Genomic DNA, 13127 nt, shown 5'->3' with positions numbered 1-13127 from the left:
TAATCTATGCTAATTTGGTGTTCAAGAAATATTTCTTGTTATTAGGCTATATCAATGTTAAAAAGAACGTTGTACTGCTTAATATTTTGTGGAAACTGAAGATACAGTTTTTATAAAGAATTCTCTGATCAATTGAAAGTTCAAACGAACAGCATTTATTAGACATTTTTGTAACGTTATAAATGTCTTTACTGCCACATCATCTTAGATAGTATTGGACAGATACAACCATAGACTACCCCCCGGTTTCACAGGCAAGGCTTAAACCTAGTCCCAGACTAAAATGTAAGTCTGAGCTGTTTCAACTGAAAGAAACTTGCACTGACTGATCTTAAAATATATCAGTGCCTTTGTTTTGGCTCAAGATGCAGACCAGTAATGTGTTTTCTAAGGCACGTTTATGAAAAATTAATTAAAATGTCCTAATTGAACTATGGTTAGTCTAAACCCTGTCTGTGAAACCAGGCCCTTATGTCTGGATACAACAAGCTACCACAAGTTTTGATCAGGCATTTAAAACAGCTACCGCCTGGGTCCTAAAGGAGACCCGATCGCGGGTGGAGACTCGATTTCTCGCGACGGCTGCAGCAGCTTCATTCTCAGGTCGGGAAACTGACAACAAGCGAACAGAGAAAAACAGAGACAAATCTGCATCCATCCTTCCGAGTTTCTCTATCCGGTGGAAATATATCGATATATGTGAGCTGAAGCGACAGTCGTACGTTCAATCGGTGAGTTATTAGCGCGCTCTGTGCGGTTATTCGCCGGTTTGTCGCAGGATGTCTCAGTGTTTGTGTCGCTTTGTTCTGAGCAGCAGCCATTTTTAATCGGCTCACACATCAACAAGTCACCAGAAACCCCTCATTAACGCATTGATAACTCATTTTACCAGCCGATGTTAATTAAACACCCGCGCTGCCGCGCTTTCTGTCCCGGTTTGAAGCTCGTTTGTCGGATCTGGTGGAGTTTATACAACAGAAGCGGCTCGAGGCTAATGTCAATAGCATTGCTAAAGACCTCATGAAGTCTCAGTGAAAATAGCTCACGTTATATTAAATGTCGTTATTTATCAGCTCTCACGCTCGTGTTTACAACATCTAGTGTGTGATCGTGTTGATTTCGTGTGTGTGAAATGAGCGGTTTGTTTAATAATCAGGCTGAAGAGCCTCTGTTTACATCTCATGCTAACTGTACATTGACAGTTATCGTTGACAGATGTGTTAGCTTCGTTTAGCCTGGCATCAAAATGTTTCGTATTACATCACATTGATTTCATAATGATCGCTTGTAAGAGCTCACTGTCAGTATTTCTCGGGAAGGCTCATGAGAGCAGATTTGATATCTCTGTCATGATGAATCTGAGTTTGGCACTGATGATGATGATGATGGTGGTGGTGGTCTTTTAAAAATGTGTGAGCAGTGCATCAGCCATTTTTGCAATTATACAAGCAAGAACTGAGTAATATTAACAACATGCACGTACTGTAGGGTTAGGGGTTGGTTCAGGTTTAGTTGCTTGTAATTATGCATCAGTTTTTGTTATCGGTATATTAAAGATGTGTAACCTGAAACAGACACTGTAAAGTGTTACCTTTTTATTAAAGGAGTAGTTGGCCCAAAAATGCATATCTGCAAAAAATGTCCTCACCCTCAGGCCGTCCCAGATGAAGTTTGTTTTTTCGTAGGAAGAGATTTGGAGACATTTAGCACTTGCTCGCCAATGGATCCTCTGCAGTGAATGGGTGCCGTCAGAGTGAGAGTCCAAACAGCTGAAAAAAAACATCTCTGTAATACACAAGTAATCCACACCAGTCCAGTCCATCAGTTAATCAACATTGTGAAGCCAAAAGCTGTGTGTTTGTAAGAAACAAATCCATCATGAAGGCGTTTTTAACTTCAAACCGTTGCTTCCGGCTAAAATATGAGTCTCCAGTCAAAAAGTGGTCTGAATCAGGAGAAAAATCTGCACCGATCAAACAGGCCAAAACAGCTCTAAACAAATATGTGGGTGGATTTTGATATGAGAGACAACAGGGGATGGACTTTTTCATTGGAGGAAGCATTATTATGGATCATGTTATGGATATGGATCATTTTAGCCAGAAGCAGTGGTTTGAAGTTAAAAACGCCTTGATGGATTTGTTTCTTATAAACATGCAGCGTTTGGCTTCTCAAGACGTTAATTGATGGACTGGAGTGGTGTGGATTATTGTGATGTTTTTATCAACTCATCAGACTCATTCTGACGGTTTTTTGTAAGCATATATACATTTTTGGGTTAACTAGGGATGCACCGATATGAAAATTTTGGCCGATACCGATAACCGATTATTCTTTATTTTTGAAAGCCGATAACCGATATGTTGGCCGATAAATCTATATCCAAATTGTTATATACTTTTTGAGAGCCTGATTACAAAAAAGGTCTCATCATTAAAAGCCACATCCCAAACACTTCAACATAAGCAGCCTAGTTTGAACGGTGTACATTTTAAAAATATTTTTACTCTCCCATTACCAAATTTAGTCATAAAAAAGTCTTACAAATAAATAAAATAATGCATAAATAATGCAAACAAGTCACTGGACATCATTACACGTGTAAAGAATCAAAATGAATGCGCCATAGATCAATAAAACGGAATAGCCTCTGCACGGACAATAATTAAATGATTTTAATTACTAAACCATATTGTTGAAGTCTGAGATTTATTTAACAGTGATTTCACATTTCTTGTTTGTATGAAGGCTAAATACCAATAAAAGGTGAACGTATTTATTTGCGCCATTTTTCCCCCTAAAATATTATATTTTACATTAATAATTATATAAATATTATACAAATTAATTTTTCATAAGTTTGTAGGTACAGACATCTGTTGTGGCTGTTCTTGGCCGTTTTTATGAAGCTTTTTAATAGTGTTCATATCGATATCGGAATCCTATCGTATCGACTGAAATTAAGAAATACATCGTGATATAAATTTTGGCCATATCGTCCAGCTCTAGTGTGTCTCAATGTTTGCTCTGCTTCACACACTGAAGCATGCATGACGCACATCTGTTTCTCACTGAATGTGAACACGTGAAATTCATCTGAGAATCACTTCACCAGCATTTCACCATTTCATTTAAGAAAACTGTCAGCAGATACACATACTCAGAGATCTTACAACCCACTGAAATAAAAGTTCAGAAATATACTACTATTGCACAGTAGAATGTACTTCTCAGAGTAATAATATTGATACATCTCATTTAAAAATTATTTATATTTAGGAATATCACAATTTTGTATCCATGATTAATTTAAACCGTAAACATTTTGTGCAGCACTGCTTGCCAAAAATGGAAGGAATTGTAAATTTCATTTGATTTAAAATGTAAAAAAATGTAAGTTTTATGCATTCATTTGATTACCCCTGGTTTTGATGATAATGTATTAAATCATAAAACTGAAACGTTTCTGTGACGACAACACAATTTCGGAAAATGTAAAAAATTTCTTAGGGCACTGTTTTTGTTTAAATTAATACATAATCAAATTGTTAAAGTTTGAAGTTTGTTTGATTTAGTTTTTTTATTTATTTAATTAAACCGTTAAAAATTAAAACTAAAAGCATGTCTTGATTTCATAGAGCTGTGCTTTAAATCTCAGATCGCTTTTGCATGTTCAGATTTGTCACACCGTGTGTAGTAACACCAGAGCAGCAGCTGATCTCCTATATGTGTGTTAACCATAATGTGCCAGTTTTTGTGACATGTGATGTTTTAACCGATTTCACACTTCTCTCTCTCTGTCACCTGCAGTTGTTGCACGACATGGCTTACAGAGTCTTGGCAAAGTGGCCGCTGCCCGGCGCATGCCCCCTCCCGCTCACCTGCCGAGTCTGAAGTCTGAGAGTAAAGGAAACGATCCCAACGTGATTATCGTGCCCAAAGACGGTACAGGATGGGCAAACAAGCAGGATCAACCCGATCCAAAGAGGTCAGAGAAAACGCTGCTGCGGCATCAGCACTGCTGTCCATCACGCTCACTAAAACATCATTGTGTGTGAAGTGAATTGAAGGACAGATCGTGAGCCATAGAGTGTTTTTTGTGTCTGTGTGTGTCATTGTACAGCAGGTGCATCTGTAAGTCGCACTGATTATGTCATGCAGAGCAGCGAACGGCTGATTCATTCAGGAATGAAGCAAGTGACAGTATTTATGAATGGGTAATCATGAATCACTGACTCACTAGATTCGTTTAAAAACGCAGTTCATTCATAAATGAGACACCGCTATGTTTGAATGGAAATGCGCAGCGGCTGAGCTGTGACTTTTTCAAACTATTTTCGATGATGAAATAGAGCAAAATCAGACAATAGTTTTATAGTCAGACAATGTATGTCACTTAATATTAACTTTTTGTCTATTGAACTATTGTATTAAATCAGTATCACATTTACAAACTGCCTTAAAAATCATTAAAAGCTGTCACTCATCTTAGCTCATCGCGATCTCACATTTATAATCAACGAAGCTCTCTGCACTGCACAATGAATCTTTTATTTACGCCGTCTACACTTTGCTTATGAAAGGATTCATGAGATATGTCTGTGATGCATTACTCAACGCTGCAAAAACACGTAGAAACCTTTGAAGCTCCCCTCAGCCATCACAATCACAAATACGATGAAGATCTGGTCAGTCGCACTAGTGCTCATAAATATTTTTTCATAGTCGCACGCAGTAGTTTTCAGTCGCAGTGTAGAGCCCTGTTACAGTCACTCTGTGTTGCTGTGAGTTTGTCTCATCCAGAATATAGCAACTCAATTAAAATGTGTTGTAAACGCTGTAGTCCCGCTAAAATTGTACCAGCAGTAATTTTTAAATGTTCAATTACACATCATGCTGCATACATGCAAAAACTTGATGCAGGGCTCAATAGTCTGAGTTCAATAGTCTGTTTCACTCACATTTGTGGATAAAAATAAAGGTTAGCGAATAAAGAAAAGTCCTAATGGGTCAAAATTCAGTTTGTAATATAATGTAAATTATGGCTATAAAGTCTTAAAAATCTCAAGTGGTATACAGGGCTTAAAGTTCTCCGGCACCATGCCGGATCTCTGGCGTGCAGCGTTTGGCTGCAGAAAAAAATAGTCGTCTTGTTGATTGATGTCACTTTCGAGTCCATGAGTTTGCCTACCAATGGTATGAGAGGAGCACAGCTTTCACTCTCAACCAAACTAACATTACTAGCCAATCAGAATGTTTTGCTCTTATAAACACGAGACGCGCATAATAGTATCCAATTGCGGAGTCGCAGCCCTGATGAATGGAGAAGGGTGACAAAAAGCTGCGAGGCACAGTGGGCAAAGATGTCCATCTAGCGCATGTTTACATAGGATAACTAATTAAAAAGCAGCGGAGCTTTGTAAACAGCTCAGACTCATCATGTCATCTCCATAAAACGATATGATTGCCAGAACAAATTTAGCTGTATTTTTGAAAAGGTCCTGTTCACACATGATCTATTAATGGTAACTTACCGGTAATTTACCAGTACTGTATGTGTGAAAGGGGCTAAATTCTTCTTCTGCATATGCCGTTAATTTGAATTGCTTAACGTTCATCTGGAAAAACAGTGTGCATTATCTCACTAGATTTGTAATGTAAATCATTTATAAACTTTTGCCAACACAGGAGAATACATCAACCTATGTCTAAATATGCCATGTATTGTACATCGCAATTTCAAAATTAAAGTTTCTGCATGTGGCCAAATATTAAAATTTAATGGATTTAAACATCGTTTAATCACGCTGTAAAGTGAAGCGTCACCAGGCCGTTGGCGCCCTCTGCAGGTATTTGTTTTAATACATAATTGTACTTAAGTTGGTTATGTTCATGTTATGTATACGCATATTACATAATGTATTTTAACAGTGTTGTTCAATTCAATCATGTAATTTCTTGGTTTTTATATTTTATTTGAGCCAATTATTATTGCCTCATCGTTATTTTATATATAAATAGTCATACTAAAGCCTGGTTTTCACTTAGGTCTGTTTGTTACAAAAAAATATCAGATTAGTCGGTTGTCAAAATAATCAGTAGATTACTTGATTACCAAAATAATCATTAGTTACAGCCCTAGATTAGTTAAAATATTTCTAAATACAACTTCATTGTTTCACTTTTTGTAATTAAAAGACAAATATTTTCAGTAAAAATTTCTTAAATGGTATTAAAATATTGTCTCGTTCTAGTGAACCAAGTATCTGTATTTTGTCTCATCTCGTGAGCTAAGTGTATTGTCACACCCCTAGGATCGATAAGCGGTGATATAGCTCATAATATTTCAAGTGTATGGTACAGCTTTTATTCTTCAGATCAACCATATATTCATGGGGGAAAAAACTGTTTAAATAAAGAAAGCAATAACTTTGCCATAGTATCCTTTCAAATATTAAAGTTGCCGATTTTTTTCACTGAAATATATGTTTTTGTAATTACACAGAGTAAAGTACCAAAAAAAGTTACCATTGGGCACCGGTACCGTACCGGTTAAAATGTGAATGGTACCCAACCCTAGTTGTGATATAGTGTAATGTGATAAAATTTCAAAGAGCTGATTCATTTAAATGTAAACGCTGCATGTTTTAAAGTAAAAATGTGGCGATGTTGCGTGTTCAGAACAGGTTGCAATCAATGAATACTTGAATTCCTTGAAAATGCTTGAATTTTAATGTAGTGTTTTCAAGGTTTGAAAAATGCTTGGATTTTGAATGAAGTGCTTGAAAATGCAGTTGCATTGGTTTCATAATAATTCGCTTTCTTACTGAATAGTTCATCATTTTTTACATAAAATAAGCCTAGCAGCTCTGCTCGACTCTGCGCGTGTGGCTGTAGTGTGATCTTTATTAACGCGTGCCTCTGATGGAAGAGGGTGAGATAAAATCATGCCGGGAGGTAGGGATGTAACGATTACCGGTTTGACGATAAATCATGATAAAATTCCCCATGGTTAGTAATACCATTTCATCTTTTAATTATCATTAAAACTGTATTAGATTACCGCGATTTGAACAATCATTTTGACACATATCTTTTCTTTTATTTAAAGGCTGAAATGTGAGGTTTACTTTTTTATTAAGCTTTCAAAGAAAATAGAAATAGAAATTTCAAAGCTTTATTTGAACATCTACATTAGATATTTCAACATGCTATTAAACTGTTGTCAGTCAAGTTGTCATTTAAAATCCGAACATCATTGGTAATGTTAATGTAATGTGATTATGCAAACAAAAAGTAATTTCATTTGTTGTTTGTTGATTTTTAAATATAAAACTTGAAGTGATTTATGTGTCGGTACTTTTTTTAACATCTCCAGCACATTTTAACAATACCGTGATAATACTGATAACTGTGATAATTTTGGTCACTATAATCGTGATAAGAAATTTTCATAACGTTACATCCCTACCGGGAGGTTGCCGCTTCAGTCAGCGATGGCTTGAAAATGACAAATACAAATTATGCCTAAAACGAGAACTAAATACTTGAGTAGCCTCCCGTTAAATCTGTTTTTTTCATAGAGTCTGCACTTTCGAGCCATATAAAAGTTAAACAAAAATGCCCCTGCAATGTGAAAATGAATGAAAAGTGTTTATTGCGGCATACGTTTAGATCTGCTCACAATGCATAAGATTTCTTTATGCACATTTTTTCCCCCCCAGCATTGAGCATTATAACAAATCACACACATTTGTGTTGAGCGCAGATTAGTCACCAGTGAGGAAAAATCCGCAAAATGCTACAGTTGTGTTCAGTTCATGCGCTCACTGAATGCATTCTGCACTCTCTCGAATACTGTTATCATAAACAACAGTGCAGAAACGATGTAAACAAGAAATTAATTTTGCGGTTTGGACAGCAAGATTCAGTGAGCTCATGCTAGACTGAAATCATCCTTTTCTGTGATGGGTCCGAACGTTTATTGCTCGTTTTCTGTATGTTTTAATCCCAAAATGAATAACAATTTAGTTTTTCATGCTACTAAAATAACCAATGTGAAGAATGAATATGTGTCGTTTCCCCCACACAAAAACGTAATCGACATTAATCGTCACGGACCTTTATCGCAGCGGAATTGATTACCGGAAGTGCCCATCGAAGTAGTGTATCGATTCTTCCGGTAATTACCTAGTTGAATAAAAGCCTGTTAAAATGAGAATCTGCAGGATGATTTCAAAATCCAGACATATTTTAGAAGGACCTTAATTCATCCCACCGCATCTCATCCGTGTTGTGTCAGGAAATCGTGAAAACCGAGGCAGTGGGTCATTGTTTAGAATAAAAAGCAGCCAGGTATGCTGCAGTAACACCGGCGAAAGAGAGGATTCTCCCATTAGTTTTGACTGCGTTGCGACGGGACCGGAAGTGGTGATACACTGCTTCACTTACCGGATATAGGAAGTGCGATAAAGGTCCATTGTCACTTCAAATTTAAGGACATAAAAAGACTTAAATGCCTTAAAAGGTATAAAAAAATACTTAAAGGGGTCATATGATGCGATTTTCAATTTTTCCTCTCTCTTTGGAGTGTTACAAGCTCTTGGTGCATAAAGAAGATCTGTAAAGTTGCAAAGACTAAAGTCTCAAATCCAAAGAGATATTCTTTATAAAAGTTAAGAGTTAACCACACCTACCTAAAACAGCTCGTTCTAACATGCCCCCACATGTCTACCTCACTATGTGGGAAGATTTGCATAACGCCGCCCAAATGTTCATGCAAAAAAAGAAGGCGTAACTTTTATTCTCGCTCCAGTATTGTTGCTGCCGCCATGTCGTGAAGACGCTGTGTGCTGCGTTGTGAAAGCGAAACTACTTTATTTGGTCTTCCAATAAAGGACGATATCCGCTTCGTCATGCCTAGAGCTGATCTGTGCTGGTCGCTGAGGAAATACATCAACTTAGTGCTGCTCAGCTCACGCTCGCCCGCCGCCTCAGCTGATCTGTAAGTACGTTTTCATTTAAAGGATTTGCCACTGATGATTCAAACACGAATTTTGAGCAGTGTAGAGTAACGTTAGTGCTTGTTTGTCATTTCTGATCACAAATGCAGACATGGTTTTGTTTACACGGCGCGATGCAACGCAACACGTAAAAAGACAGTATAAGTCATTAATCTGTAATTATGTCCCCACTGTTTTAATGTTTTTTGTGTCGTCGCATCGGCCGGGACACGGCATCACAGTATGTGAGGGGCGTAACATTTCCGTCTCACGCTTGAGGTATTCGGCCAATCACAACGCACTGGATAGCTGGCCAATCACAGCACACCTCGCTTTTTCAGACCGATGAGCTTTGTAAAAATCGACTCGTTTCAAAAAGGCGGGGCATAGAGGAGAAACAATAATGTACAGTATGTGAAAAATAATGTGTTTTTGAACCTTAAACCGCATAAACACATTTCATTACACCAAATACACAAAATAATGTTCTTTTTAGCAGCATCATATGACCCCTTTAATTATAATTTCAAGATGTCTTAAAATTTGAGTATGGAAAGACAAGAATCATGATATGGCTTAATGTGATGATTAAATTTCATATAAGGGTATGATTTCACTGAATAAATAAACAAAATGATGTCAAAACGCGGCACGGGTGTTTTGATATGAAAATATCTCTGAAGGAAACCACCTGCCCTCAGAAAAGTTTTGATGGCAGTTTCGTTTCATCTTGCCTGTGTATAATGTAGCGTTAATTAGTGCAGTGCTGCTTTATGTACAGTCGTTATCAGGGAAACAGTAGTTGTACTGTTCCAAATGCGCCACCTGCTGGCAATTTGCTATTCTTGTTTAGAATAATGCGAACTTGCTAATGTGCCTTGAAAAATCCAAACGATTAACAAAGGGGTGTGTGTGTGTGTGTGAGTTTTAAATTAAGATAATAACTTATAGCTACTTTTGACATCCCTTTTTTTTTTAATAGTTTAAATGCTGAAATGTGAGGTTTATTACTATATTAAACTTTATTTATTTGTGAAAAACCTGTTTTTGAACCGCAAATCATGTTTTTTTGTTTTTTTTAACAGTCATTTTATGGTACCAGTCATAAATATATTACCATATACATGGCCCTATCCCGTTCATACAGTATTCATTTTATTTGTGCAGGGCTTAAAAATACTGCAGACACCCTGTAAATTCTTTAATTTTGTACATTTCATAATTTATATACTGTATGTTGGCTATCTATTTTAGGCAATGTTATATGCAGTCCAGACCGGTGGTTTTTAATAGCACAATAACATCTTAAAGTGAAGAACTCAAGTCTGAATGTAAACATGTAATTTATCACAGTTTAAAGTGCTGGAAAATCTAGAAAGTGCTTGAAAAGTGTTTGAATTTTACTTTGGAAAAGGTGTAAGAACCCTGACACCTGGAGTGGTAATGTATAGACGTTTTAATATAAGATCTATCTAAGATTATTGCCTTGTTTACAAGTGAAAGTTGCGTGTTATATTACGTATGGTGTTTGTTTTCTTTATGGGTGCTTTGGTTACACACACTGTTTTATTGTAGTATATAATAATATAATTATACTACCATATAGTATGATTATAATGTGTGTGTATGATCATACATCAGTTTGGGGATCAAATCTCACTATTAACTGCAACTTTATTTTCTTTTATTTATATAAAAATCCTGATTACTGCTTATTAGTAGTTAGTAATGTAGTTGATAAGTTTAGGTATGGGGTAGGATTAAGAGATCTAAAATATGGTCATACGAAATAAGCCATTAATATGTGCCAGTATGCTAGTACTACGCATGCTAATAAGCAACTAGTTAATATTGAGAGTATACAGTCCCCTCCACAAGTATTGGGACAGTAAGGACAAAATTGCTCTGTTTGCTGTGGAGTCAAGAAATCTAAATATGATTAAAAGATGAATATGAGATGACTACAGAAATGTGTTATTGGGTGATTCAACACACAGATATTTTGCCATTTAAGAGGATCAGCACTTTTAGAGTTTCATCCCCCTGTCTGATGTGAGTATATGTATTGGGACAGTTGGCTCACAGGTCTTTCTGAGTGATCAGCTGTGTCCTGTTGCATTAATTGTTCAGATGTTAAAAGCAGAAAAAGTGTCATATCAGTTATATCCATTGATTCTGCATTCTGAGTCTTGCATTTGATGACAACACGCACAAACCAGGATGAAGATGAGGGAGCTGACTTTGAGAGAGAAAAAGAACCCTAAAATAAGTGTATGTAAAATCACCAACAACCTCCAGAAAGCTGGGGTGATGGTTTTACAATCTAATGTCCGCAGGAGACTGACACAGAATTACAGAGTCTACACAGCAAGATGCAAACCTCTGATCAGCATCAAAAATAGAAAGGCAAAATTAGAGTTTGAAAAAAGCACAAAGGTGAGCCAGTAGAGTTTTGGAACAGAGTTTTATGGGCAGATGAGACAAAGATTAACTTTATCTGTGTGATGGGAAAGCAAAAGTGTGGAGAGAAAAAAAAAAAGGCTGGGAAAAGCTTTTCAAAGGATGAGACCAAGAGTCTGGTGATGTCTGTGGGTTGCAGACTCACTGTTGTGTTTGCAATCAAGGGATTTGTAACTAAATATTAGCTTTCAAACGTCTATATTTGTTTTGTTCAATTGTCCCAAATACATATGCTCACATCAAATAGGGGGATCAAACACTTCAAGTGCTGTGCTTTTTATTTGGTTAAACATGTATGTGTTGAAATGGCTAATAATAAAATGTGACGTTCTGTAGTTTTGACTCATATTCATCAAATGTCTTGACTCCACAGCAAACTAAGCAATTTTGGCATTACTGTCCCAATACTTATGGAGGGCACTGTGTATATATACACACAGTTCAAAATAGGCCTATAAATAATTAATAAACTGATTACTGAAAATAAACGTAGTTTACTTTGTGTTTTAATAAATGTGAGAATTTTGCTTATAAATGTGTCCTTGTATACACTTCTAAGGAATTATTTGACACATTATTTGATCAATTTTAACCACGCCCCTAAACATTTTTTTTTTAATGCGTTCTTGAATTGTTCAACTTGGGAGCACATAGGCCTATTTTTTTGAAGAAAAAAGTTCTAATGCAACTCTGTTAGAACTGCGCAAGACAAGTAAACAAACTGAGTCGCAAGACTTCATGAATCTTCAGTGTGTGTTGTGTTATCAGTGCTACATTTTGAAGGTCAGTTCATACGGCTGAAATGACCATGGGCATCATGCTCAAAAGCTTAGATTTGCAGTGAGGTGAACGTTTTCTTTGAGAGAGTTCTTTTTTTTCTCTTTTTATCCACGTGCTGTAACTGAGTGATTTATGTAGTCATGTGAAATCTTTTGCTGGTTATTTAAATATGTACTTTGTTCTCAAAATACCCAGCTCTATTTCTGGATGCAAGTAGCCATCACACGTTGTCTGATTAGTGTCTGTTTCCTCCTGTAGTTCTGTTGCATCATCAGCACAGCTGCCGGAGTCGCAGCCACCGCTGGCTTTACAGAAATCTGTCTCCAATCTTCAGAAGCCCATGCCAATAACCAGCCAGGAGGTACAGATGGCACGTTCATCATCTCTTCATGGTGCTCACCTGATGTTAATGTCATGGTGTCTGATGTCTGCTGAATGTGTTTCTGTCTCTCTAGAGCACAAGTACAGGTGGACCAAAGCAATGGGCACAGCTCAATGGAAAGGCAGTAGATCAAGATGGTAATCATCCGTTTATTCTGATCAGAAGTGTTTGTTGTTATGTCATGTTTTATACTTGTTTGGCTCTGTTGTCCAGGTTTAAAGGTCTCAAGCCGACTGCAGCCCTTCTCTCACGAGGAATTTCCGACGCTGAAAGCAGCAGGCGAACAGGACAAGGCTGGCAAGGAAAGAAGCGTCTTCGATCCGTCGTATGGGCCCGGACCAAGCCTCCGCCCACAGAGTGAGTCCCACTCTGCATGATAAAACATTTAGATCGTTTCATTTCAGATATGTAACTGTAACGGTAGAAAAGAACAGCTCGTGTTCAAAACTGCATTTCTGCCTTAAAGGAACACTCCACTATTTTTGAAAATAGGCTTATTTTCC

At 37.0% G+C, this 13127-nt stretch overlaps 1 protein-coding gene across 1 annotated transcript; it reads left to right on the top strand.

Annotated features, from left to right (window-relative positions):
• The first annotated feature begins 3809 nt into the window (after positions 1-3809).
• LOC107599154 (protein PRRC2B-like) lies at positions 3810-13001 on the top strand. The gene is made up of 4 exons (XM_016290668.1): positions 3810-3988; positions 12501-12603; positions 12698-12761; positions 12838-13001. The coding sequence occupies exons 1-4, from the start codon at positions 3864-3866 to the stop codon at positions 12999-13001; spliced, it is 456 nt and encodes a 151-aa protein (XP_016146154.1). The 5' UTR covers positions 3810-3863.
• Positions 13002-13127: the final 126 nt, after the last annotated feature.

Source organism: Sinocyclocheilus grahami, unplaced genomic scaffold, assembly GCF_001515645.1.
Source record: "Sinocyclocheilus grahami isolate Dianchi unplaced genomic scaffold, SAMN03320097.WGS_v1.1 scaffold261.1, whole genome shotgun sequence".
In the NCBI taxonomy this organism is placed as follows: domain Eukaryota; kingdom Metazoa; phylum Chordata; class Actinopteri; order Cypriniformes; family Cyprinidae; genus Sinocyclocheilus; species Sinocyclocheilus grahami.
The sequence above is the reverse complement of the archived record's forward strand: the minus strand, read 5'-3'. Positions and strand labels throughout refer to the sequence as shown.

Bases quoted from the DNA above. Each gene is read 5' to 3' on its own strand.
- LOC107599154 (XM_016290668.1), top strand. From the start codon at position 3,864: ATGCCCCCTCCCGCTCACCTGCCGAGTCTGAAGTCTGAGAGTAAAGGA. The intron at 3,989-12,500 runs GTCAGAGAAAAC...TTCCTCCTGTAG, and splicing joins GATCAACCCGATCCAAAGAG to TTCTGTTGCATCATCAGCAC. The intron at 12,604-12,697 runs GTACAGATGGCA...CTGTCTCTCTAG, and splicing joins TGCCAATAACCAGCCAGGAG to AGCACAAGTACAGGTGGACC.